The 26957-nt window shown below is 44.8% G+C and overlaps 1 protein-coding gene across 5 annotated transcripts in view; it reads left to right on the forward strand.

Moving 5' to 3' along the window:
- Fzd6 (frizzled class receptor 6) overlaps positions 1-24507 on the forward strand; it is a 30889-nt gene extending 6382 nt beyond the window's left edge. For all 5 annotated transcript variants that reach the window (XM_050163042.1, XM_050163033.1, XM_050163024.1 and 2 more), the window contains exons 3-7: positions 11813-12009; positions 17192-18209; positions 19959-20107; positions 21264-21692; positions 22790-24507. In XM_050163042.1, the coding sequence (XP_050018999.1) occupies positions 11813-12009; positions 17192-18209; positions 19959-20107; positions 21264-21692; positions 22790-22958 (1962 nt within the window). In that variant the 3' untranslated portion in view covers positions 22959-24507. The remainder of the gene's footprint in view (positions 1-11812; positions 12010-17191; positions 18210-19958; positions 20108-21263; positions 21693-22789) is intronic.
- The last annotated feature ends 2450 nt before the right edge of the window (positions 24508-26957 follow it).

Below are 26957 nucleotides of genomic sequence, written 5' to 3' on the forward strand. Positions count from 1 at the left end.
TTATTTTGCTCTTATCGTTGCTTTATTTCTTTTTGTGCTTTTTGGTTCTTTGCACTCTGTAAAAGGAGCCTCTTTGGGTTTCTGTTTTCTCCTTAAGGTAGGGCGTCTGGACCGGTCAGGCAGGAAAGGGGTTGACCAGAGTAGCAGTGGGCAGCTCGGGGCAGCTCAGGGCAGCTCGGGGCAGCTCGGGGCAGCTCGCATACTTAACAGGCAGATGGAAATTAGAGCCCAAGCTCAAAGGAAATAAACTACACCCAAGACCCTGACGTAGGAGTCTACTTAAGAGAACTTAGACTTTCACCGAGGGCAGATGCCGACTTACATGGCTGCACAGTTCATCTGGATGTGCTGATGTATTAAGGACTCCGGACTGTTTGCTGCCCTGCTTTGGGTGTCCTGACCCCTCAGCAATAGCCAGGTCACCCCAAGGGGAAGTCATATCATTGAATTTAGATATTTCTTCCTGCCACCATGACCCCTTTGTTCTGGAGCCTTAACAATCGAATCTTGGAAAAACAAGAAAAAAAAAACAAAAACAAAACAAAAAACATGATTGACTCCACAGAGTGGATATTTAGTCTACATGGTTAAGAGCTTCCTCAGCATTGAAACCTTTTGGCTTGCGTTCACACACAACCAAATCACTGGACATTATAGGCTCGTTCTGGAAAAAAAAAAATGTGCTCACATACTTTTCCAGATTTCCAATCTCAAGTTCTCCCATCTTCCTCTTTAAAATAACCGCGTGGGGCCAGCAAGAGGGCTCAGCAAGTACAGGTGCCTGCCCTGAAGTCTGATCTGAGGTGCATCCCTGGGACCCACATGGTAGAAAACAAACTCAAAAGTTGTCCTCTACCTCTACATGTATGCCATGGTCAGTCTCTTTGTCTCTATCTCTGTCTCTGTCTCTGTCTCTGTCTCTCTCTCTTTCTCACACACACAGAGAATTTAAAACAAATTTTCTTTTTACAATATCCCTACCTGGTTATGAGTCATATTCTATAGTGTAACTTTTTATTTCAGACTGCCTTTCAGCGTATAATATGGGTAAGATATAATAGTTAAAATTCTATCTACTTAGGGCTCTCTCTGAATAAAGTTGCCATGATATGACTCTTGGCTGGGCCAGCTTGTATAAACCAGGCTGTTATTGTTCCTCCTGTGTCATTTAGTCAAAGGGAACTCCACAAGGCCATTAGCACTGCGGCTGCTGCTGTTGGTTCTGTTGTGCTGGTCTTGAATGCAGGGCCCTGGGAGTGCCAGGCAAGCTGTCCAAACGTGAGCTACACCCCAGTCCATCAGCAATAGGGCAGAAGTAGAAATTCTAAGAACTTAAACAATAACAATCCGCTTATGGTGCCACTCCATGTCTTTAAGATATGCTTAGCCACTTGAATGCTATTGGGTGGGTACGCCTGACGTCACGAGTAGGTGGGTTCGATAGCTCCCAGTTCAGGAGAAGTGACTTAGGTTGGTGATCTAGATGTTATTTAGATTCTCTAGATATCCCCATTGTTTTGCTCACTGTTAGGACTAGTGTTTTTCCCAAGGGGGAAAGTCCCTTTAATTCAGTAGAATAAATTTATTTCCTCGTATGCCTTACCATGGATATGAAACATAGGTCTCTGGCCTCAGTGTAATGAGTGTAAGTCTGACATCTGTGAAACGGCGATGTGGTTCTGGGTCTCTGGCAGGGAAATTAAGATGCAGAGCTGAAGAGCTGACTTAAGGCAGTGTGGTTCTCATCTGAAGGGTTGCCAAATAGATCTCTGGTCCCAACCCCAGTTCCCAAATCAGTAGATCTGAGAGCTGCTTTAGCTGCTGATCTACGGACTACTCTTTGAGAATCCTTTTCTAAGGTGAGTTCGCCTGGATGCACCCCTGGCCCTTCTGTGTGTGCTAACAAGCACTGGCCAGGTTAGAGCTGCATGCAGTTGCATGGCCACACAGATTTGTCGCAGTAAGGAAACTACATCTGAAAAAGAACCTTCACCATGCGCGTAGGGTTGCTTAAGACTAAGAACACATCTAGTTTCACTGGGATGTTAAAATGGGCAAGGCGTGGGAATTACTGGTTTTGATGATGTCACTAATCTCAGAGAATCTGAGATTTCTATTTAATGTAGAGAATCTATTTCTCTACATTAAATTTTTTAAAAATTTTCTACCATGATACAGAAAAGTTCTTACTACCTTGTGTGGCTCTTTTCCCCATGATAATGTTTGTAGAAAACCAAGATGGTGAGCGTACTTTTGCTAGATAAAACTATTTAAGGCATATACATAGAGATTTTATAGGTGACAGTGGACTGACTTAGTCCAAAGCCCATTTACTGTCTGGCCTCCAAAAACCTGTTTCTGAAGCTGGCGCACCAACTCCAGATTCTCTGAGAAACAAACCCATAGTTATTGTTGGAGTTATTGTTGGGGAGCCACCCAGCTCCCACATAAATCACACAGTGTCTTATTCTTTCTTTCTTTTTTTTTTTTTTTTTTTTTTTTTTTTTTTTTTTGGTTTTTCGAGACAGGGTTTCTCTGTGGTTTTGGAGCCTGTCCTGGAACTAGCTCTTGTAGACCAGGCTGGTCTCAAACTCACAGAGATCCGCCTGCCTGTCTGATTCTTTCTTAGGAATGCCCAGCCTTAGCTTGGCTTGCTTCTGGCAGTTTCTCTTCTGTCTACCTTTTGCCTCTGGGCTTTTATCTTTCTCTATTCTCTACGTTTTTTTTTTACTTCTTACTCTGTGGCTGGCTGTGTAGTTGAGTGGCTGGTCCCATTGTATCCTCCTCTTCCTTTTCTCCTTCCTTGATCTTCTCCTCCTTTATTCTCTCTGTCTGCCAACCCCGACTATCCTTTCTCCTGCCTTGCTATTGGCCATTCAGTTCTTTATCAAACCAGTCAGGTGTTTTAGACAGGCAAGATAACACAGCTTCAGAGAGTTAAACAAATGCAACATAAAAGAATATAACATCTTTGCATCATTAAACAAGTGTTCCACAGCATAAACAAATGTAACACATCTTCAGTTAATATTCCATAACACATATTGGTATATAAAATTGTGTTTCTTTTTTCCATCTTTCTCTGGTTGCACAGAAGAAAATCTCAACATTGTCTTGCAACTAGTTTTAGCTTTGTGTTTTCAGACTTTGATTTGACCCTTACAGTTTATGCCAGAGTAGAACTCTTTTTTTTATTTATTTATTAAAGATTTCTGCCTCCTCCCAGCCACTGCCTCCCATTTCCCTCCCCCAATTGAGTCCCCCACCCTCATCAGCCTGAAGAACAATCAGAGTAGAACTCTTGATTGAAGCATTTAAGAGTGATGGGAGAGCCAGGCAGTGATGGCGCATGCCTTTAATCCCAGCACTTGGGAGGCAGAGGCAGGCAGATCTCTGTGAGTTCGAGGCCAGCCTGGTCTACAAGGGGAGTTCCAGAATAGGCTCCAAAGCTACAGAGAAACCCCAAAAAAAAAAAAAAAAAAAAAAAAAAAAAAAAAAAAAGGAAAGAAAAGAAAAAAAAAAAAAAGGCGATTTACTTTCTTCTTACAAAGTAACACTTCCCAAGAAGAAAGACCTAGCTTCAAAACACATGAAACAGCACTCTGACCTTGTCACACTTCATCATCGTCATCAGGATGCTGGGTTCCACTGCTTCCTAAGCACTGTCAGATATGGTCTGTGGGAAAGAAAAGCATCAAACTGGTAGAACTTGACAGCCTGCAGCATCAAACTGTGTCTTTGCTTTTCAGCTTCTTGGGCTCTCAGTCCTTTTTAAATCTCGTGTTTTAGCAGAGCAGTGGTGGCGCACGCCTTTAATCCTAGCACTTGGGGGAGTTCAAGCACTTGTGAGTTCAAGGCCAACCTGGGAGCAAGTTCTAAGACAGGCTCCTGAAGCTACAGAGAAATCCTGTCTCGAAAAGCAAACAAACAAAACAAAATCTCGTGTTTTACTCCGTACGAGTCAGAAAATGAGGGCGCTAGTCATCCCGTTCGCTAACCGGTGCTCTTGGAACCTTTGCTTCACAGCGCCATCTTTGTGGTCTTCATGCTGGTTTTGAGTTCTCTGGTGGCAGCTGTGCAGGTGACCTCCTGTTGTCTTCCTTCATTGGATGGATCTTTCCCAGGTGTGCTCAGGATCCAAGAGATTGCCAGACTAATTCAGTCTGACATCTATGTATCGTATGTTGCCAGATTTTCATTTCTGAATGGTAATAGGATGCTAACTGCTTCTGGTCTCCAGGTAGGCCAGAGACTCAATTCTAGAAGTTGTTCCATTTACCGAGATCATTTACAATCCAGTCTTTGTGGAATTTCCATGCTAGTTAGTCTTTTTGGTTGGTTTGGGTCGGAGATGGGGGGTACAATGAAGGGAGCTTGAATAGCTTGTAGACTCCATGATGAGACTGGCCAATTAGATTCAGATCTTGGGCAGCCATGCCAGACCTTTGGCAACAGTTGGTCTCACTGCAGCCATATTACCTAATCTATTTACATTTCTCTTCTGCCCAGTCTCTTCCCAACAGCCATACACCTAAGGCATCTAGAGGGCCAGGCCTGTGAGTTTGTTGTCAGAGCGCCCCTTGTCCCCTCCTCAGCTTCTCTAGCATCTCCCCTACTTTGAGATTCCCGAAGTCGAACTGCTGAAGAGATGGACAGTGAGTGTTCACGCGGTTGCCTACCAAAGGAGCGCTGTGCTGTGTTGGAGTTTAGCGTTGCCACACATGTCTCTGTTGCTCTACATAGACTCTTGAGCTATCATGAATGTCCTTAGAGGTCATCTGGGAATCTTCTCTCATTTCTCTCTGAGAATACCCTGAGACTCAGACACAAAAAATTATCTTGTAAGATGACACAGGCAGCTAATTTTTTTTTATTTTAGTAAGATTTATAGTACTGGCAGTATATCCTGTCCATTAGAAGATCATATAAAATAGTCCCCTATTCTTGTTCTCATATCCATTTATTCTATTGTAGCTGGTTTTATTTATATTTTTTCATAACAGAATAGAGGTGTGAAATTCCCTTGTCACTTGCCCTCTCCTCCCTGGTTTCTGGTACTAACAGTAGCCATTCTGTCTAGGGTTTCAGCCAAGGATTGACCCTTGAAGGAACCTACTTTTCATTTCTCTGAGGGTTAAAACTTTAATTCACAGGACTACTTATTTTTTTATTTATTTTGTTTTCAAGACAGGATTTCTCTGTGTAGCGCTTGGCTGTCCTGAATCTCTCTCTGTAGACCAGGCTAGCCTTGAACTTACAGAGATCCACCTTACTCTGCCTCCCAAGTGCTGGGGTTAAAAGCATGCACCACCACCGCCCATCTGAGCTATTCTAATCATTGTTAAATGCTAGACCCTCAAAAGCGTTGTTGATACTTTTTGTTTGTGTGACCTTCTTTGAGACTACAATAGAAAAATGAAAAGTACACGAGTTAGCTCACGAAGACATAGGCTCGCTAGAGGGTCAAGATAGTTCACCAAGTAGAAAAAAACAAATCGAAGCATTTGAGCATTTGTTTCCTCCGAAGTTTGTATGGCACTCCCTGTGCAAATACCCATAATTATTCCGTGGAATTCAGAGTATAAAACTGAAGGACATAAGGAATATCACAGGCCAGGTTTTTAGTCTTTGCATCTAAAGGTTTGGTTTCCAGATATGGAGCATGAACCATTCTGTGGGAAAACATTGATTCCTAACAAGACTTTTACTTCAAAAGATTGGGAAGAGACTCTCATCCTGTCCGTGTTTTCAAGTGACTTTCATGCTGAGTCCAGTAGCAGGCTGACCCATTGTTTGAAGTAGTGCGTGATTCTAAGTTATTAGCTCCAGAGTTACCTGTGCACATTCGAGAGTCTGCGCCTTGTTTGGGATGATAGACACAGCTTGAGGGCTTTGATGTGTGACTTGTTTCTGTTGTTGTAGGTTTCCAGTCCCCTGACACATCCCCTCAGTCCTTGTTGGATTGGGGAAGGTTTGCTTGTCTTGTGGCTGGAGAGAGAGAGATTTTCAGCAAGACCTAGGGTAAAGAGTCTCAGGAGAGACTCTGGGGTCACATGGGCTAGAGTCTCCCGTTGCCGACAACTGTCACTACACAAGGTTACTTAACCTCTCAGAGCCTGACCCCTTATCTGCAATGTTGTTCCTCAGGGTTATTGTGGTGTCTAAAAAAGTTTGTTGTCAGTTTTGATAGTTATACGATTTGTAATATTATAATAAGAATTTATAGATGTATAAGACTTGCAATCCACAGATGAGGTTCAGCTAACAGTAACAGTGAGTCCAGCATAGATTTGGAATTTCCAAAATAACTTGCAGTAAGAAATTGGCACACTCTCCTTGTGATCTGAAGCCTTGGCCCAGCTCTGTGGTTGTGGGTCTGTGATGTCGAGGTGCCGTGAGGTCACTGTGGAAGGAAACCTAGAGAAGCCTCTCAGCAGGCAGGGTTTCCTCCCCGGCCAGAGCAGCTGTGCCTTTGTTTGTTCAGCGTGGCAGGCTTTCTTGTACTTCCCACTTAACTGTTTATTGGCTAGACGAGGTTTACACAGATGTTTTGAGAACTCAAAGTTCCTCTGAGGCCCCAAGACTAAGTCCTGCATCTTCTTAGTCCGCATCAACTTGAAAGTTGGTGGCTTCTGTTGGATCTGACCCGAGGACACGTGTCCTTCCTCCTGCCCAGTGCTTCAAATGTATCAATTAAAGTGCCAGGACCCAAGATTTGGGGGATTTCTTACCTAAAAATTGAGGTTCTCTTTTTTGTCAGTGCCAAAATTGATGTCTGACGATTCTGTGCTCACATCTCCAAGGAAAGGTCTGCGGGATCTAGGTGGCAGCTGCTGTTAGCCATCCCCCTGTCTCGCACACCTTAACTGGTGAGTCTGGCCTTCAGACAGTTTCAGTTTTCAGTGTCTGATCTAGTCTCTTTTCTGTATATAAATGTCAATGTTGCTATAGTAGGCAAACTGTGTCAGGGCTCTCTAGAGGAATAGAACCCATAGAATAAATATGTACTAAAAGTAGATTCATTAGGTTGGCTTTCATATGGCATACTGGGTGCTCCAACCATGGCTAACGGGAGGCTGGAGAGGCTGAGAAGCCAGAAGCTGCTCAGTATCCCACACCTTGCTGCACTTGTCCTGAAGAAATCTGCAGAGCGGAAGTACATGTGTGATGTTCATCTTGCCATTGGACTGGACATCAGATCTTAAGTGTTGGCAATGAAAAGCAGTTTCTCTGTTAGATGCAGTACTGTACCCTTGCATTCCTTCTACTGAAGAATCTGGCTGTCAGACACTTAAGGAACCCTATCATATTCATAAAGGCTATTTTAAAGTCTTTCACCTATACTTCAGCTGTGTTGAAATATTCAGGGCCCTCTGTGGTACGATTGCTGGGCTCTAGTGGAGACGTAATTGCCTGGCTGTTATTGACTGTGTTTTTACCCTGGCATCTAGACATATGGGGTTGGAAAGATTGTATCTAGGTGCTGGTATTTTGTATTTGTTGGGTGGGTGTTTTGTTCTTTGGTTTCATTTTCCTCTCTTGTTCTTAAGAGTGTGTGGTGTCTGTGTGTTGCCTGTATGAAAATCTGGGGTCCTGATAGGTGTGGGCACTGGGGGTTCCAGGTAAAATGTATTTCTGGGTATTGGGACCTGTTGACAGAGGTTTCTGTCCCACCAGGTCCTGCAGCTGTTCAGTCCCAAAGAAACACAGAGGTCTACATTAATCATAGACTGGTTGGCCTATTAGCTCAGGCTTCTTATAACTCTTATAATATATATTAGCCCATAATTCTTGTCTGTGTTAACCACGTGGCTTGGTACCTTTTTCAGAGAAGCATTCTCCTCTTGCTTCCTCTATGTCTGGGTGATGGCTGCACAGTGACCGTTTCCTCTTCCCAGAATTCTCCTGTTCTCATCGCCTCGGCCCCTAATTCTTGCTTGGTCACGTATACTTCCTGCCTGGCTACTGGCCAATCAGCGTTTTATTAAAATACAAGTGGCAGGATAAAAGACCATTGTCCCACAGCAGGGACCTGAGTCTTAGGAATGTGGAGGGGTTGGGGGTGGTGGAGGTACCTCACAGGAGGAGGAAAGCAGTGTGTTCCACCAGGATCTGCTTAGTTAGCCCACTGGGTATGGGGCAGAAAGTGAGGGAGGCCATAGTCGAATGTTTGCTAAAGAGCTAGGGAGGAGACTGGGGATTGGACTTGGAGGAATAGAAGGAGAGGTGAAGAGCTGCAGTTAGCTTCCTTGCATCTCTGGCAGGTGTTTAACTGCTAGGTAGCAGTTACTCTACACTGAAATACCCCGTGGCCACTGTCCCATCAGCAGCTGGATGAACGGTGTAGCAATACAATGGGAAACTATTCAGCAGTTAGAAGGCGTGAATGATTGCTCCACAGAACAACATGGATGCTTCTCAAAGTAACCACCTTGGGCTGGAGAGCTGGCTCAGCAGTTGAGAACACTTCCCGCCTTTGCAGAGGACCAGGAGTGGGGTTTCTGGTACCCACAGCAGATGGCTCACAGCTACTTGTGACTAGACTCAGATGCCCTCTGGCCTCTTGACACCTGCATACACACATGGAGCACATAATCTCACACAGGCACACATAACTAAAATAAATAAATAAACCATTGAAACCTGTGATGATGAAGCTAAACAACAACAACGACAACAAAAAGAGAAAACATACTGTATGGTTCCACCTATATAAAGTTACAGAAGTGGTTGCCAGGGATGTTTTGCTGAGTGGATGAGGTGGGGGGAAAGTGGAAGGGAGGGAAGGATTACAAGGGGGTGCTAGATTATAGTCACCTTGATTATAGTAATGGTTTCAAAACTTACCTAATTGCACACTTCATATATATTCATCATGTATGATCACCTGAGTAAAGCTGGGGGAAACCCTCAATACCAAAAGGCCTTCAGCAGAAAAGCAGCAGGTCCTTGCCTCTGCTTCTCTGCCTCCCCAGCCCTGCTCCTCAGAGCGGCTGCTTTAAACCCTTGCGTGTTTTCTCCATCATCTGTTGACTGTCTCCTCAGAACTCAAAGCAGTCCCTGTGTGTAGGTGAGAGTCCAGTTCTCTTATTCCACTGCTTTTACTTTCCTACATCCTAGTGACGGTGTTTAACCAAATCCGTATCAGTGTTAGCATTGCTGGGATATTCAGTATCGGATTCTGCTGTGTCAAGAAGCATATTGTATTTCTTTAGCGTTTTGCACTTCCCCAGTTCCTGACTCTTTCAAAGGTCTGAGTCGCCTTGTCAGGCACCCCGCATCGATTTCCCAAGGTGCTCTGAGCATTGAACAACCTGTTTAGTGTGGGTGTTTCTTTTCATTTCTTCTTGGAGTTTTACTTTTGAGACAGAGCTTCGTGGAGCCCAAACTGGCTTCAAACTCACCGTAGCCAAGGATGATCTTGAACTTCTGGTCAGTCTCCCTCCCCTTCTTGAGCGGTGCGTTTACAAGTCACCGTGCCTGGGTTAACGGTGTGGGACCCTACACATGCTAGGCAAGCACTCAGCCTGCTGAGCCACATCCCCAGCCCCTACACTCTGCTTATTCCAGTGCCCTGCTCCCCTTCCCTGGGCCCTTTCCTTCACTCTTCTGTCTTCCTAGGCTCTGATTGCTTCGAGCACTAGGCCCGTGGCTGTGCTGCCGAGGACCCCTTGGTCACCCCTCTGACTGGCACACTCTTTTAGCCTCCTTTTCTGAGGGGGTCCCTGATCCCTGACAAGAGAAATTTGATGCAGACATTCCTCTTAGGGCTGACTGTTCCAAGGCCTTACTCTCTGATTAATGTCTGGTTGTAGGTCTCTGTATTTGTTCCCACCTGCCACAGGAGGAAGTTTCTCTATATACTGTAATTTTCCGTTTGAAAGTTAATTTTTAAAATTCCTTCCAGGGCCAAAAATGTCATTATTTTACCCTAACCTAAATATTTGGCTAGATATAGAATTTTGTGTTGAAAGGGACTTTCCATCTGAATTTTAGAAGTATTTCTTTATTACCTTCTAGCACCTAATATATTATCAAATATTTAGAATTTAATCCTTTGCCTATGTCCTCCTTTGGACACAGTTGCGTTCTTCTCTTTGCTGGCCTAATGCTTTGTCTAAGGCATGGTTTGTCATGGTTCATCCATCCTCTGCACAGACATTCAGTCACCCAGTTATAGTTTACAGGTGACGTCATAGGGCAGCAGACACTACGCTAGGCCCTGGGGACACAGCAGTGAGTGGGACAGAGGTCCTTTTAATTTAATCCTAGTGGTAAAGGCAATGTCATGAAACAAATCACATAACTTCTTAGGTATAGGTTAGGACAAGCTACAGTAGGGGGTGTAAGGAGAGGGTGCGTAGGTAGAAGGTGCCTCTCCAGGTGACAGGTAACAGGTGACAGGTGAGCAGGCTCTAGTGAGGTCTAAAGTCACAGCTGTGGCAGCGTGTAAAGATATGAGACAGAAGCACCATGGAATGAGGGTAAGCAGAGGAGAGCAAGTGGAGCCAGGGCCAGGGGTTGAGGCCAGAGCGCACAGTAACGGCTCTCACGGTAGAGGCTCTGTTGGCGTCCTTGAGCAAGGACAAACTTAGATCTTAGGAATCACATTTGTGGGGCTATGGATTGATATGGGTGTGATATTAGCAAGCGCAGGATATGGTGAGACCCATAAGGGTCTTTGCAGTGGACTAGGAGGAATACAGTGACTCCAGCCAGGTAATAATGGGAAGTGGATGAATTTGAAGTATAGTTTGAAGGAAGAATTGTAGGATTTGTTGACAGGCTGGATATAAAATGCAGGAAAAACAGTAAAGAATGAGTTCTTTCATTATTTTCAAGATTCTTGGCCTGAGCAGCTTGGGCGTCGTGAGATGGGACATTTGGGGTGGTTTGGACACAGCGGGGCTGAGTGTGAGGTGGTTGGCGACAGCCAAATGGAGCTGTCGGGAAGCAGATGTTCACATCTGGAGAGCACAGAGAGGCGGTGCTGGTGGGTTTCCCGGGAGCAGGAGGCGCAGGATCTGAGCTGTAGAGCGTTTCTTTATTAATAATCAACAAATAGACGATCAAAAGAGGAGCGGATGGTGAAGTGGATAGGGATCCAAAACATCAGTGTCCTGTAAGACAAAAGGAAGATGTTCAGAAAGAGGAACTGTGTTGGTTGGTGACATAAACAGAAAAAAGGCTTGGAATTCACTGTTGGGCTCAACTCAGAGTGGCGGCTGCTGCAAGTGGTTTCCCATTCTGTTCCTATCACTTCTGCCACAGTCGTGATTTCTGACCTAGTGAGAGCCTGCTCACCTGTCGCCTGTCACCTGGAGAGGCACCCTCTACCTACATCTGTCTCCTTCCACCCCCCCCCACTGCAGCTTGTCCTGATCTAAATCTAAGAAGTTGTTATGTGATGTTTGTTTCATAATGTTTGCCTTCACCACTAGGATCAAATGAAACGAGGAAGGACTTCTGTTATACTCACTGCTGTGTCCCCAGAGCCTAACACAGTGTCTGCTGCCCTGTGACGTCACCTGTATACTATAATTGGGTGACAAATGCCTGTGCAGAGGATGGATGAACAATGACAAAGTGTGTTTTCTAAAAAAAAAAAAAGAGGTCTAACCTATAAAATGATAATTACCATCTTATGTGAAGGACTCACACATAAATCTCACGGACAAGAAAGTTACTAACTCAAGAATTAATCTCCCTGAAAGAAAGGGTTAAAGACTCGTTTAGAGGCTCCGTGGAAAAGTATATCCAAATACATCCGTGATGAACGTTTTTCTAACTGTGTCTTTCTGTCTTTTAATAGCACTTTCTGCCTGTCGCGAACCTGGAATGCTCACCCAATGTTGAACTATTCCTTTGCCAAGCTTTCGTACCAACGTGCACAGAGCAAATCCATGTGGTTCCTCCGTGCCGTAAACTATGTGAGAAGGTGTATTCTGATTGCAAAAGCTTAATTGACACTTTTGGGATCCGGTGGCCGGAAGAACTTGAATGTAACAGGTGAGTTTTGTTCTTCACTGAAATGAAAACTACAAATACTGGATACTGATGGAGTTTTGGGATTGTTAGCTGTCCATGCTATCGCTAACATTAGTTGAATCATTGCTGCACACTCAAGAGGCGGGCACCGTAGTGGTGAGCACAGTTGACCTACTGGTTAGCAATAAGCAGACTTAGTTCTTGCTCTCAGGGAACTTACAGTGAGGAAGAAGGGGCAGGTGATAATCAAGTAATTGTGCCAGGGAGTGCGCTGATGCCCGTGAGAGACGCAGCGAAGGGGCGGGCATGATTGCATGAGAACCCTGCTGCCTCTCGCCTAAACTGGGGCTGGGGAGTGGTCAAGAAGGAGCTGACCGTGCTTTAGGAGTGGACCTCAAGCATGAAGGATAAGGCTGAGCTGCTTAGGGGATGAGACGGGAAGAACATTCTAGACAATAGGAGCAACTTGTTATACATGCCTGTGAGAAGCTGAGCGTGGAGCCACTTGCCTGTCCTCTTAGTGATCAGAAGGCTGTGCCAGGCGGATCCAGAGTTCAAGGCTATGATGTGAGACCCTGGCTCAAAAAGCAAATAAAACAAACACAAGCCAGTGTAGTTGTAGTGCTGAGGGGACAGAGGGGGAGAGAGAAACAGCAGTCAGGCCCTTCCAGGTCCCTAGCAGGTCTTCTGCCGAGAGCAGGGGCTCGCCAGGTGTGTTGGGGTAGGAGTGGCTTCTGTGTAGAGCTCTCTCACTGTGGTCTAATGAGGGCTGTTGGAAAGCTCTCCTTGGGAGTTCACCTCAGCTGCCTCTGAGAGTTTAGCCCTTTACATACAGTTTTTTTTGGCAAGATGTCAGTCATTTGGTAACAACTGAACTAATAAGAAAAGTGCAAAATGCATGTCCAGAAAGGAGAGAGGAATCTGAGGATGAGGCGGCACCAGGTTCAGCCACTGTGGAGGAGTCTCCCCTCTTACTGGAGCAGTGGGAACAAAGGACAGACACGGGGCTGAGGACAAGGAGGGAGTGGGAGAGAAATCAGACACATGAACAACCTTCAGGAAAATGGGTGTTGAAACAGAGGAAGAGGGTGTGGCAGCCAGAAGGAAGCCCAGGAGATTTCCTCTAATGGGATAAGTGGTGAGAATCGGAAAGCACAGAGAAAATAAACAGAGTTTATCTGTGGTTAGGGCTTTATTGGACAGATTTAGTACAAAGATAAAGGAGCAATATGGACTACTAAAGAGCTTCCAGGATCGAGGGAAAGCAGGCACATACAAGGTAGAAGAAACAGTCAATGGAAGTCTTCCAAGGAGGAGGCAGGATCCCAAGCACAAATGTGATAGAGGCACCTCCTTTGTAATGATGGGACGGAGTCAGGATGGCCTAGGATGGTAGGGCTGTGTGGTTACCAAGGCTCTTAGAGAAGGCAGGAACCTGCTAGTGTCTGTTGGGAAGTAGCTGGTGCCTGGATCCTGTTGAGCCGGGGAGGTGGGTTTGGGTTATAACTTTGAGAAGCGACAGACAGGTGGAGCTAGTGAAAGAGCGAGCAAATTGTAGAGCTTTAGGAAATGTGGATTACCCTGAGTTAGTGCATGCTCTGGTCCCTCAAAACATTCTGCAGCAGTGGTGGGTGCATGGGCCTGTCACCTGGGAAGCAGATATTTAAGTTTATCTGTGGTTGGAGTTTTATCAGATGGATACAGTGCAAAGATGAGAAAGGGTAGCGTGAGGGGCTGGAGGGATGGCTTAGGAGCACTTGTTGTTCTTGTAGATGACCTGGGTTTGATTCTTGAGCACCCACATGACAGTTCACAACTTATTGTCCTGTTCCAGGGTATCTGAAGCCCTCTCCTAGCCTTTGAGGGCACCAGGCATCCACATAGAGATAGAGAGACAAAACACTCAAGCACATAGAATAAATAATAAAAGGGAAGAGTAAGATGAAGGAACAGTGAAGGGTATTACTTCAACATTAGTTAGCCGGTGACTGTCTGAATGGATGAGGACTGAGGGGGAAAAGCTAAAGAAAGCAGGACATCCCAGGGAGGTTTGAAAAGGCGGTATAGACAGTTCCTGAAAACACGCTGTCAGATGAGCACTTACAGAGCAGAGGCAGGGTACCAGGGTTGATTACGGGAAATGGCCGGTTCCCAGGTCGCCATAACTAAAGGTAGCTGGAGTGGGGGTTACCACTGGAGAGAAGAAAGTTCAGAAGCCAGAGTTTAACGAGCTATCCACAGAACGGTCGAGAGGAGAGAAAACAGAACACCCTTCACGTGATCTTCACAGCCTTTTTCCTATATGCCCCCTGACCTATGCGCTAAAGATATGCAGAGAAGAATTCTTGTTGCCCTGGATCTTAAATCTTAGTGGCAGGAGGATGAAATAAGTAAATTCTAGGTGTTCTCAGAGGTAGTGCCTGTGGGAAAGATGCTTGCTTTCTCTGGGGTTGCTGGTGCAGCTTCAGAGCATGGAGGTCGTGACTCACAGAAACAGCAGCTGGTATCAATGCTGACATTTCCTCCTCTTCTTAGAGTTTTAATCTATAAAGTCGGATTTTGTTGAGAAACATTGTTTTCTTATATCAAATCAAATTTATGTTTGGGAATACCTGATAGGTCACATTGGGAAGTGGAATCTCCATCTCTTTTATAAAATTGTGTAAACCCAACATCAAACCATACATATCTCACTAGTATAGAGCAGAGATGAACTTCTCTTTTTAAACTATTGATTGATCACTAGAAATATTCTCATTTCTTCATAGATGTAAAAATGGTCTTCAGGGTTTTATGGCATCTTATCTTGCAAACACAAAAGCAGCGAATTTCTTTCTTTCTTTCTTTCTTTCTTCCTTCCTTCCTTCCTTTCTTTCTTTCTTCCTTTCTTCCTTCCTTCCTTCCTTCATTTATTTATTTATTAAAGATTTCTGTCACTTCCCCACAATGCATTCTCATTGTTTTTTAACCACATAGACCCTTCAAAATAACACCAGTACACCCAAATTCAGCTCAGTGGTACAGTTCTGCACAGAAGAGAGNACCTAGGCCAGCTGGCCTTGGTGAGTTCCCGATAGAACATCCCCATTGTCTCAGTGTGTGGGTGCACCCCTCGCGGTCCTGAGTTCCTTGCTCGTCCAAATCAGGAGAAATCAGCAGAGCGAATTTCTGATTGCAGCCCGAGTCCGAGCCTGCTGGAAGCTTTAACATCCGCTCAGGCAGCTTCTGTTCGACTGTGGGACACAGGAGGAATGGCGCACTTTAGGCTCTGGGTCCCCAGGACGAGGCCTCTGCCCTTCCAAGTGCCTTTGCTTTAGGATGGGTGGGAAAAGCACCCTAGTTCTTGGAGGCACAGCTCCCAGCCTGTCAGGGTCCAGGCACACTTTTTATGCCAGGACCGTGTTGCCAGTGGTCATCGTCTCTTCTCCCAACTGCACCTCCTCCCCGCACTCTCCTGCCTATCTTTCCCCATAGCACAGACTCTCCAGCACACCGTGGGAAAGTCTTGGGATCTTATTTCTCTTGCCCTCTTTCTTTCCCTCATTTTCAGTCTTCCATAGCCACACTCCCTAACTGTGTACCTGTCCCATTTTCAAGAAAACACACTTTGTGGCTGGAAAGCTGGCTTGTGTTGCTCTTGCAAAGGACTGGAGTTTGGTTCCCAGCACCCATATTAGGTGGCTCACAGCTGCTTGTAATTCAAGCTTCTGGAGGACCCAGCCCCTCTCACCTTCACACGCACCTGTGTTCACATGCGCACACACATACAGAAACATGAAATTTTTTTAAGAAAATGTACTTTCCTTTTGTAATCCATCAGCAGGTGCTCCCACCACCCAGATGACTGGGTTGTTTTATTGCTTTATTTCAAAAGATAATAAGCAGAACTAAATGATGGTACATTTTTTAATAAAGTTGAAAGATTGTGAGCATTTATTTTGGAGGAATTTATTTCTATCTCCCTGTCTTTGTTTTGAGACAGAGTCTCACTGTGTAATCCTAGCTGACCTTGAACTCACTCTGTGAACCAGACTGGTCTCTAGCTCACAGAGATCATCCTGCCTCTGACTCCTGAATCAAGGTGTGTGCCACCACACACACCCTCCCAAAAGTCCTCTAGAAGAGCAGCCAGTGTTCTTAACCACCGAGCCATCTCTCCAGCCTCTTATTCTCTATTTTTATCTTAGCCTGCTCTATTTTGAATGCATTCTCATTGTTTTTTAACCACATAGACCCTTCAAAATAACACCAGTACACCCAAATTCAGCTCAGTGGTACAGTTCTGCACAGAAGAGAGTTAGCTGCGTGTTGCTCCAGCAAACAGCCAGTCAGGTTGGTGATGTGAGCAAGCTGGTCCTCAGACTGTCCTGATGACTGCCTTGTCCTTCTGAGACTGTAAGCTCCATCTGTCACCTCTCACAGCCACCCTAGTTTTATCCCCTTGGTCACGTGATTAGTCAGCATCGCTGTGAGCATTAGAGAAAGAACATAGGGTGGGGGCAGGGCTCAGTGAAAAGAGCACTTGTCCCGCGTGTGCAGAGGCTCACACTCAGTCCCGCGTGTGCAGAGGCTCACACTCAGCCCCGCGTGTGCAGAGGCTCACACTCAGCCCCGCGTGTGCAGAGGTTCACACTCAGCCCCGCGTGTGCAGAGGTTCACACTCAGCCCCGCGTGTGCAGAGGTTCACACTCAGTCCCATGCACCTGGAAATGAAGAGTGGCTGATTTCCTTGGAATTTATATTTCATATGCCATAGTTAGGCAAGCCAGTATTTTGTCTGGGAATTACCGAATTAAGTAAACTGTACACCCTTTTAAATAGTCTGTCTTAAAAGCAGAAAATATTTAAAATTATGACGCGACTTAATTATCTTCTAAGGAAATAGATTTTTATGGCTTCCTGTCTTCTTGTGATGCATTTATGTGAGCTGAGGCTTCATGAACAACCAGTTTTTAGTTGATGTTTAAAATTCTACCCAATGCTAAAGATAATCTCTCAGCCTTGCCATCTCCCGTCAGCTGTGAGCACAGCAGGGTTGTGGTTTATACTGGGAAAGCACAGGAGAAAGTGGAGTAGACCTGAGAGGGCTTGGGGAAGAGGCGTGAACTGATCAGAGTGCATTCCTTGCCCGAAGTTCTCAGAGAATTAATGGGAATGTCATTCCATGCTGACCTCACACCCTGAGTCTCTGTGGTCTTTACAGGCTGCCACGCTGTGACGACGCTGCTCCCGTGACTCCCCATCTGCACACAGAGCTCGCTGGTCCTCAGAGGAAAACAGAACAAGTCCCGAGAGACATTGGCTTCTGGTGTCCAAAGCATCTTAAGGCTTCGGGAGAACAAGGCTATAAGTTCCTGGGGATTGACCAGTGTGCCCCTCCCTGCCCCAACATGTATTTTAAAAATGACGAGCTGGACTTCGCCAAGAGCTTCATAGGAATCGTCTCGATCTTCTGTCTTTGTGCGACTTTGTTCACCTTCCTCACGTTTCTAATTGACGTCCGGCGGTTCCGATACCCCGAGAGACCGATCATCTACTACTCCGTCTGTTACAGCATCGTTTCTCTCATGTACTTTGTGGGGTTTTTGCTGGGCAATAGCACAGCCTGTAACAAGGCGGATGAGAAGCTGGAGCTCGGGGACACGGTTGTTCTGGGGTCGAAGAACAAGGCTTGCAGCGTGGTCTTTATGTTTCTGTATTTTTTCACAATGGCCGGCACGGTGTGGTGGGTAATTCTCACCATTACTTGGTTCTTAGCTGCGGGGAGAAAGTGGAGCTGTGAGGCCATCGAGCAGAAAGCAGTGTGGTTCCACGCGGTGGCCTGGGGCATGCCTGGTTTTCTGACTGTCATGTTGCTCGCAATGAACAAAGTCGAGGGGGACAATATTAGCGGCGTTTGCTTCGTCGGCCTGTATGATCTGGATGCCTCTCGGTACTTCGTCCTCTTGCCCCTGTGCCTCTGTGTGTTTGTGGGGCTGTCTCTCCTCCTAGCCGGCATCATTTCCTTGAATCATGTCCGACAAGTCATACAGCACGACGGCCGAAACCAAGAGAAACTCAAGAAATTCATGATTCGAATTGGAGTCTTCAGTGGCCTGTATCTCGTGCCCTTGGTGACTCTTCTTGGTTGCTACGTCTATGAGCTCGTGAACAGGATCACCTGGGAGATAACTTGGTTCTCCGACCATTGCCGCCAGTACCGCATCCCGTGTCCTTATCAGGTAGGAGCTGTCATTTGGGTGATGTCACTGTTTGCACTTTTGTTAGTCACGGTCAGGAAATGTGACTTCGGCTTGAGAAGACATAACAGACGTAGGGGGCCATCCCCTGGTCACCAGTCAGGCTGGGTGACGTACTCAGAGTTCATTCCTCAAGCGTTAACTCTAGTTACAGTTATAATACAGCAAGTCTCCTGCAGTTATGTTAAGCATTAAATCGAAAACAATTAAATTGGATTATAAAAGCAGATTAACAATTATGAAGAATAGGCCTCATCAGAGGGATTAAAAGGAAAAGTAAATTCTACTGAATTGGAGAGGTTTGTTTGCTTTTATTTTTTTTCACCTCCTCTATAAGTAGGAAAATGCTATGTTTGGGTTTAACCTTTTGCGCAGTGTATGGTTCCAAAAATAGAATTTGATTTTTGCCCAGCCCATCCTGTCATTCTTAACTGAGAAAAACGCACAGTTGAAAATGTTTCTTGTGTCTCTGATGCTTATGATTAGTATAAGGAGCTGTTTTTAAAATAAAAAATTGTAAATTCCTGAAAATATATAATTTCTGAAAGCATTTCAGTTGAATTGTTAAATAAAAATTTGGGGGTTTTTAAAAGGCAAATTTTGGCAGTGTGCAGTGTGCCTGTGTGCTTGGGAGGTTGAGGCAGAAGAACTGTTGAGTCTGAAGGCAGCCTGGGCAATGCAGTAAGACTCTCTCCAGTAACTTCATTGGTCTCAGATAGCTTTGGCGTGTCTGGGGATGTAGACTGGTGGCGGGGGACTTGCTGAGCATGTAAGGCCCTGGACCTTCGTTCCCCTCCCTCCCGCTCTCCCTCTTGCTTCTCCTGAAGACTCACTTGGGATAACACAAGGGTGGGCGCTGCCACATTCTGTGCAGTTGGGACTGGGTGGGGGGTGACCTAGATGTGTGTAGATAGGGGCTGGGTGAGTAGCCCTCAAAGAACAAGCCTTGCAAAGCAAAGTTCTGCCTGTGTGGATGTGGGTGGGGCTCTGGGCAAATTAATAAGCAAAAAAAGCAATCTGTGTAACACTTGAACACTTAGGATAGTATTTGAAAATGTTTGTATAAAGAAAAGCGTGATTTTACTTTTTATGATATTTCTACATTTTCACATCATAATATTTGGTCTGTGATAACTAAACAAATTTTATTATCATGTGCATTGATGCAGAAAGCTAGGAAATATGAGTTTGATTGTCTGTTAATTTTTTCTTTTTATGCATATGAGTGTTTTGCGTGCATGTATGTGTGTGTACCACATGTGTGCCTGGTGCCATGAAGGACAAGAGAGGGCCCTGGTACAGAAATGTGGATGGTTGTGATGCGCCATGTGGTGCCGGGACCGAGCCGCAAGAGCTCTCAATGGCCGAGCCATCCCTCCAGCCCCTAATACATTCTAAACATAGATTATAGTGAAGGAAAATAGGTAAATACTTGCAGACAAATATTTTAATAATTATGAGAGGCCCCTCTACCAATAGGAGAGGAAAAGGTCAAGAGGTCACACCAAGATCCTGAGACTCATAAGTATTTTCCTCTGTTGAGAGCCATATTTTGATATACTTAAAAGTTCCTTGTTCAGAACGCCATAAAGATGTGTTGAACTTAAAACATTGTTTCTCATATTATTTATTTCAAACTTTTTGCAGTGAAACAGACTGAAGGTGTGTAATCTGCTCACATTTTACCTTGACAATGTAGACTTTCTTCATGTTATTATTTTGTTTTTGTAGGCAAACCCGAAAGCCCGGCCAGAACTGGCTCTGTTCATGATAAAGTATCTGATGACACTCATTGTTGGCATCTCTGCAGTCTTCTGGGTTGGGAGCAAAAAGACCTGCACGGAATGGGCTGGGTTCTTTAGACGAAACCGCAAGCGAGAGTAAGCGCAGACTAATTGCCTTAAGGTCGTTTTAAAGGAAACAGAACAAAATGCCGATGTTTTTACCTAAAAATGATAACAATTCAAACTAATGGGATGTTCTGTAATATCATTGTATACTTAGGAGTAAATAATTAATTTTGATTCTTTATATGTATTGTTTATCATGTGCTATAGATTTTTTTTATTTCCTACTGATTTAATTATTGAACTCTTTGTGGTACAGATTTCATAACTATAGCTGGGCAGGGGGTGGGGGGGTAGGGTGGGGCTACCTGTAGCCTGATGGCCAGAGGCAAGCAAATTCGAGGTTCACTTGGATAGCAAGACCCTGCCTCCAAAATATTTTAATTCAGAACTATATGCTTTTTCACTAATAAGTTTTGAAGGCTGGAAATTACATTTAGGCAAGCACTTTATTATTTCCTTTGTTATCCGTGTTGTGTCTCACATTTATGTACCTATATGTTGACAGAGGCTTCTGTCCTGCCCGGTCCCACAGCTCTTCAGTCCCAAAGAAATACACAGAGGTCTAGCTCAGGCTTCTTACTAATTAATTCCTACATCTTAAATTAGCCCATAATTGGCTTGGTACCTTTTATCAGTGAAGTGTTCTCATCTTGCTTCCTCTGTGTCTGGGTGACGACTGCAGACCAAACCTTCCCTCTTCCCAGAATTCTCTTCTGGTTGCCCTGCCTATACTTCCTGCCTGGCTACTGACCAGTAAGCATTTTACTAAACCAGTACACGTGACAGATCAATACAGGCAACAAGACCGCTGTACCACAGCACCCACACTCACTGCACTGTAACCTGTCAACGTTCACGTTAGAAAGCAGAGGTCATAGGTTATACTGTGTCCTCTTTCTCTGGCTTACCCCTGTATTTAGCATATCTCTGTGTGACGCAGACACAGTCAGTGCCATGGCTGATTTGTATTTCCTTTGCCTTCAGCCTTTGATTTCTGACTGTCTTAATCTCTCACTAGTATGCTGCTTCTGTTAGCAAAAGCAAAGAAGGTGTTTGCACAATAGATCATGATCTAGGAATCCCGCTTTTGTAAAAGCTACAGACCATATAGAACTCCTAACTGAGGAGAGTTTGTCTGTAACCCTTACAATGGACTGAGCGCTTTCTCCCCTGGGTCTCCCCGCAGCCCCATCAGCGAGAGCCGGCGAGTGCTGCAAGAGTCTTGTGAGTTCTTCCTGAAGCACAACTCTAAGGTGAAACACAAGAAGAAGCACGGCAAACCAGGGACGCACAAGCTGAAGGTCATTTCCAAGTCCATGGGAACCAGCACAGGAGGGACGGCAGACCACGGCACCTCTGCCATGGCCATCGCTGACCATGACTACTTAGGACAGGAAACGTCCACAGAAATCCAGACCTCCCCGGAAGCATCCGTGAAAGAGGCGAGGGCAGACAGAGCGAACACGCCCAGAGCGAAGGAACAGGACTGTGGAGAACCTGCCTCCCTGGCGGCATCCAGCTCCAAGCTCCCTGTGGAACAGAGTGACAGGAAAGGCCGAGCCGGCAGTGTGAAGGAAAAAAGCGTTGTGTCAGAAGGGGCTCCGAGTGAAGGGAGGTGAGGCTAACCGACTGTTGTCTGATTGTCGTCATTTGAAATACAGCATTATTCATTTTTTTTGGCACATATTGCATCCAGAATGAAAGCATTTTATGATAAGATACCAATACTTTTAATTCAAGGAAGTTCGGTTTCAGCCAGTAGATGTGCTACTTGATAGTTTAGTTTTGAGTTTTAAGAAGTCTTAATATATTATGTTTGAGTTGGAAAGTGATGTTCATTTCTTATCATTGCTAAGAGTTAATTGACAGTTAGGTAAGTGTTTAAAGTGTATCTGAAATTCAGGCCAGACTCCCATCAGACATCATAGCCGAGCATGGTGATCCGTGCTTGTAATCCCAGCCTGCGGAGATGGGGTTGTGAGGGTCATGAATTTCAGGCCAACCCAGGTTACATACAACACAGGTTCAAGGCCAGCCTGAGTTATAAAAGTAGCAAGAAAGAAGCATGTAAAGGAAACAGAACACATTGTATCATTCTGTATCTAAGGTGATTTTTATACAAAGATGATTATAAAATGTTTTTAGTTTCCAAACATGAAAAGATATGGTGGATTTTCCCCAATGGTCAAAAGTAACCGAAGTACAGGGCTGGTTGTGTTTTTGGGGATCCCCCCTGCCTAGAATGTTGATAGCCGACTATAGCAAACTCAAGGTTGTTCTACCTATGCCCTTTCAGACAGGGCTGAATATACTTTGTGTTCCCATAATGCTTCCATATTCCTGGCTGTAACTAGCCAGATTCTTTACCCTCCCCTGGGTGTGAGCTGAGGTCTTGCTGGTCTTTGTATTCCTAAAACTGTGTTTTAACAATGCTGGGGGATCAGAACGCTGGGAGCAGGAATCTGCCCGAGAAAGTGTTCCCTGCGAGATCCCAGGCCAGGCCATACAGGACAGTACTAGGTGAAGTCTCTGAAGTCAGCGAAGGTTGTATCTGAGAAAATCATTTGTGATTTGAAGTGCTACCCAAGAGCTTTAGGGGATTGTCTTCTGATAGAGCCAGAGCTGCTTGCGGGTAAAGGAGCAGCAGCTAGAGAGATGGTTGGCATCCTTTGTGCCTCTGTATGTGCGCATCTCAACTCTCTTCTTTTCTAGGGTAAGCCCAAAGAACGATGTCACTGAGACTGGCCCGGTGAAGTGCAACAGTTGGCAGGTCCCCAGTTCTTCAGAGGCGAGCAGCCTCAAAGGCTCGGCCTCTCTGCTCGTCCGCTCAGCCTCCGGAGTTAGAAAAGAGCAGGGTACAGCTGCTCATTCAGACACTTGAAGAAACATTTTATCCAATGCATTGTCTCTTTTACAAAACCACCGCAGGGGAGACTAAACAGAGTGCTAGAGCCCTCACCCCGGTACTTGAGGACCTGGGCTCATCTCCCAGCACTGCAGAAAGAAAATCAAGGTTACATTCTTCTTTGCACCTAAACTAGCTTTGTCTACTGTCCAGTTGTTTGTTTGTTGTTTTGAGACAGGGTTTCTCTCTGTAGCCCTGACTTTCCTGGAACTCACTCTGTAGACCAGGCTGGCTTCAGACTCAAAGATCTGCCTGCCTCTGCCTCCTGAGTGCTGGGATTAAAGGCATGCGCCGCCACTGCTGGCTTTTTGTCTACTGTTATACTGGGGGTGGGAGGTGCAGATTTCAAGAATAACACAATGCATTTATAGCTGGAAAAGCGGAAACATTCAGGTTAATAATATTTTTGAACTGTAGGGGGTGGGGAGGGCATTAGAGGAATCTTCCTTCTATTTGTGAAGATTCTTTTATTAAAGTATTTTTAAGATGTTATGCTGTTTCATTTTTTTGACATAAAACCAGGATTTTTCTTTACTGAAGTATTTAAAACTCATCATTGAACCTTTTATATGTAAATATATTTGAAAATACTTATGTATTTGAAATTTTTTGAAAATCCTGAAAAATCGGTTCAAATATTTTTATGCTGTTATTCTAATATTTTGATAACACTTTGATACTATGGTAGCTGTTACACTGAATTTTTCAGAAACCTGTAAAACAGCATTCTTGTGTGAATTTTATAAGTGTTGGCATTTGAAGGTTTCCCAGGTCTTTGAAAGGAGATGCCTGTGCAGACAGTGTCCCTCCTTGATTGCCTTGCCTCCTACCTTCTGCATCTTCAATTAGCAGGTGAAATGTTAGTTTTATAAATTACACCAAACTGCTGAGTTCCTTTTTTATTTTTTAAGGTTTTGTGACCACTCAAGATTGAATTATGGATATTTATAGTTGCTCATAACTTTTATTTTATTATATATATTTTTTTTGAGACAGGGTCTTACTATGTAAACCCTGTCCTGGAACTGAGTATGTAGACCAGGCTGGCCTTGAACTAACAAAATGTCGCTCCCTCTGCCTCCCAGGTGCTAGGACTAAAGGCTTCAGCCACCACATTAGTTTTCACCCTTCTTTAAAACTTAAGTTTTTTAGATTAATACAGTCACTTTGCATTGTATCTTTTTCAGATGCCAGGCAAAATTCATATCTGCAACAAAACATGCAAAAGAAAGCGTGCTAACAGCAGTAGGAAACAGAAGGGGTGTAACCCTGCATGAGCAGATGGAGTTTGAACAACACACTTGAAAACACCAAGGAATTTCTTTAATTTTGTTTCTCATTAAGTATTATTTCATGAGCAGCATTTTCTTGGATGCTTTTGGGCCGTTTGATCATCTGATAAAGTTTAAATTAAAATTGTCATGTACTGTATGGAAAATGTTGTAAATGTTAACTTTTCCACATTTGCAAACTTTGTACACAAGAACTTTTTTGTGTGATCTTTTCATCAATAAAATTTTCTTTGTATAAAGGATTGTATTGTGTGACGAGATATTTAAGTACTGACACAGGAAGTAGTGTAATTTTTCGGATTAATGATGGCGTAGCTAATCAACCAGGAGCTTCTTTTTAACCGAGGACAATGAGGACAGTTGCGTTTGTCAGTGTCTTGTGCCAGGTCTTTTGGGCCACCAACCAGTTCCCAAATCATGACACAGAGACTTATTGTCAGGTGTTAATGTTTGGCCTTAGTTTAGGCTTGTTCCTGGCTAGATATTTAAATTTATATTAACCTGTTTCTCTTCATTCATGTTTTGCCTCTGGACTTATTTACCTTTCTTTCCTTCTGTATGTCTGGCTGCTGGGCTCTGCATGACTCCTGCTCTTTCTCCCCCATTCTCTCGCAAGCCTAGATTTTTTTTTTTTGAAGAAATCTCACTTAAGCTTTCCAGGTAAAACCAGTCTGGAATGTCCAGCCATCACTAAAGTCAGTTTTCCTGCTGCCTCAGTTCCACCCAGAAATGTGCCACCAGCGGGTGTGTCCACAAGCTGCCTCTGGAAAACACGGCATCGCCAAGGCAACAGTGAGTGCACACACCCACCGGGAGACGAAAGATGTAATTTCTAATAACCACACGGAGACCGGCTGCTGCCTCTCTGCTTGGGAAGCAGGCTCTGCAATAGCTCGCTGCCCACGGTCCAAGTCCGAGAGTTTGACTCCAGGAGGCAAAGGCCTCACAGCAGCCACAGTGTCACTTGCAGAGGAGTCCGGCTGCCGTGAACTCACAATGGCAATGTGTCCATCCAGAGAACGAGGGAAGCTTAAACGGCTAAGCTGAAATGTCCAAACAGCTCGAGCCCAGAGTCAGCGGGCGGTGGGAAGTGAAGTTCATGGCAATCCTTGCCTGGAGGAGGGAGGCCTGCTGGGGCGGCTGCCAAAGAATTGGAATGTGTGGTGGTAACCTCTCAGCGCAAATGGAAAGAGATGGGTTAGGTGTGGAGCCAAACCTGAGGTTTCTATTTTCCATCCCCAGAAGAAAAATAGACAAGAAAAACTTTGATGGAAATCTTTCTAATTTTCTGCCACAAAAGGAGGTAAGGATGACCCTACTTAGAGTTTTGATTAAAATGTCCTTTTAAAAAGTTTTAAAAGACATGCGATGGTGATGCACGTCTTTAATCCCAGCACTGAGGAGACAGAGGCAGAGATAGTCGAGCTCTGAGTTCAAGGCCAGCCTGATCTAGAGAGTTGAGTTCCAAGACAGAGAAGGTTACACAGGGAACTACTGTCTCGAAACAAACCAAAGTTTTCCAAATAAATTATTCTGCAAACGTACACTTTAAATGTGCGCATGCTCTATATGTTTCCTACACATCTTTCACATATGCCGAATTTCAACGTACTTGTGCAAAGATTCTGCTAACTCCTCACACACATATATATAAAGTAAGCAGATCATCACATACTATTATTTATGTCATATTTCTTTAAATCTTTTGCTGTTTTTATATTTGTTTGTTTTTAGATAGAATCTCACTAGGTAGACCTGGCTGACCTCAACCTGTGGCAATCCTCCTGCCTCTGCCTTTCCAGTGCTGGGATTACAGGTCAGTGCGGGCACGGCCAGCTCAGACTATGATGTTTTATATTTATAATTTATTTCATGTGCATTGGTGTGAAAGTGTCAGATCCCCTGGAACTGGAGTTACAGACAGTTGTGAGCTGCCATGTGGGTGCTAGGAATTGAGCCAAGGTCCTCTGGAAGAGCAACCAGTGCTCTTAACCACCGAGCCATTTCTCCAGTCAGGGTTAAGAAGCATGAAATCAGCAGTGAATTAGAAATATTTTTCCTAAACTCAGAAGAAAATAAAACACTGTAATGGTCTCGCTGTAATTTCCCCCAAAGTATTAGCTAGTTTGTGGACTGATCTCCTTAGGGATCGATCCTAGGGATTCCAGGAATTCCTTTGTCTGAATAGATGCCACGCGCCACACTGTAGCTGGGAAAACCGTGGACCCAGTGGTTTGTGCACTTCCAATTGCTTCACTTGAAATGCCTTGCTCTGTCAAAGCCGGTCACTGGCAAGCCCTTGCTGGCACGTTGCAGCTCTTACCCACTCCCACAGCTGGGACAGGCAGTCTGGGAAAAGGACAGCATGGTGTGTCTAAAGCTGTCCCCCTCGGCAGGCTTTGGGCAAACAGAAAGAACAAAACGGCAGGCCTGCGTTTCCTCAACTGACAGGCATCACTCCCTCTTGGTCTCTGGCCCTCAGACTCTGGGTGTCTCACGTGCCTGGCTGAAGTTCTTTTTGATCTGGATGGAATCACAGACGGGCAGAGAGGCTGCCCTGACAGTCCCAGCAGCTCACAAGCTGGCCTCCCAAATCCAGAAGGTTTTAGCTCTAAGCCCTGGGAACTGGAGACTTTTGGCTGCAAGCTTTCAAAGCCAGGGGCTTATTGCTTTGGGTGCTCAA

The sequence above is a fragment of the Alexandromys fortis genome, unplaced genomic scaffold (assembly GCF_014885135.2).
Source record: "Alexandromys fortis isolate MF-2015 unplaced genomic scaffold, M_Fortis_MF-2015_v1.1 scaffold_17, whole genome shotgun sequence".
NCBI lineage: Eukaryota > Metazoa > Chordata > Mammalia > Rodentia > Cricetidae > Alexandromys > Alexandromys fortis.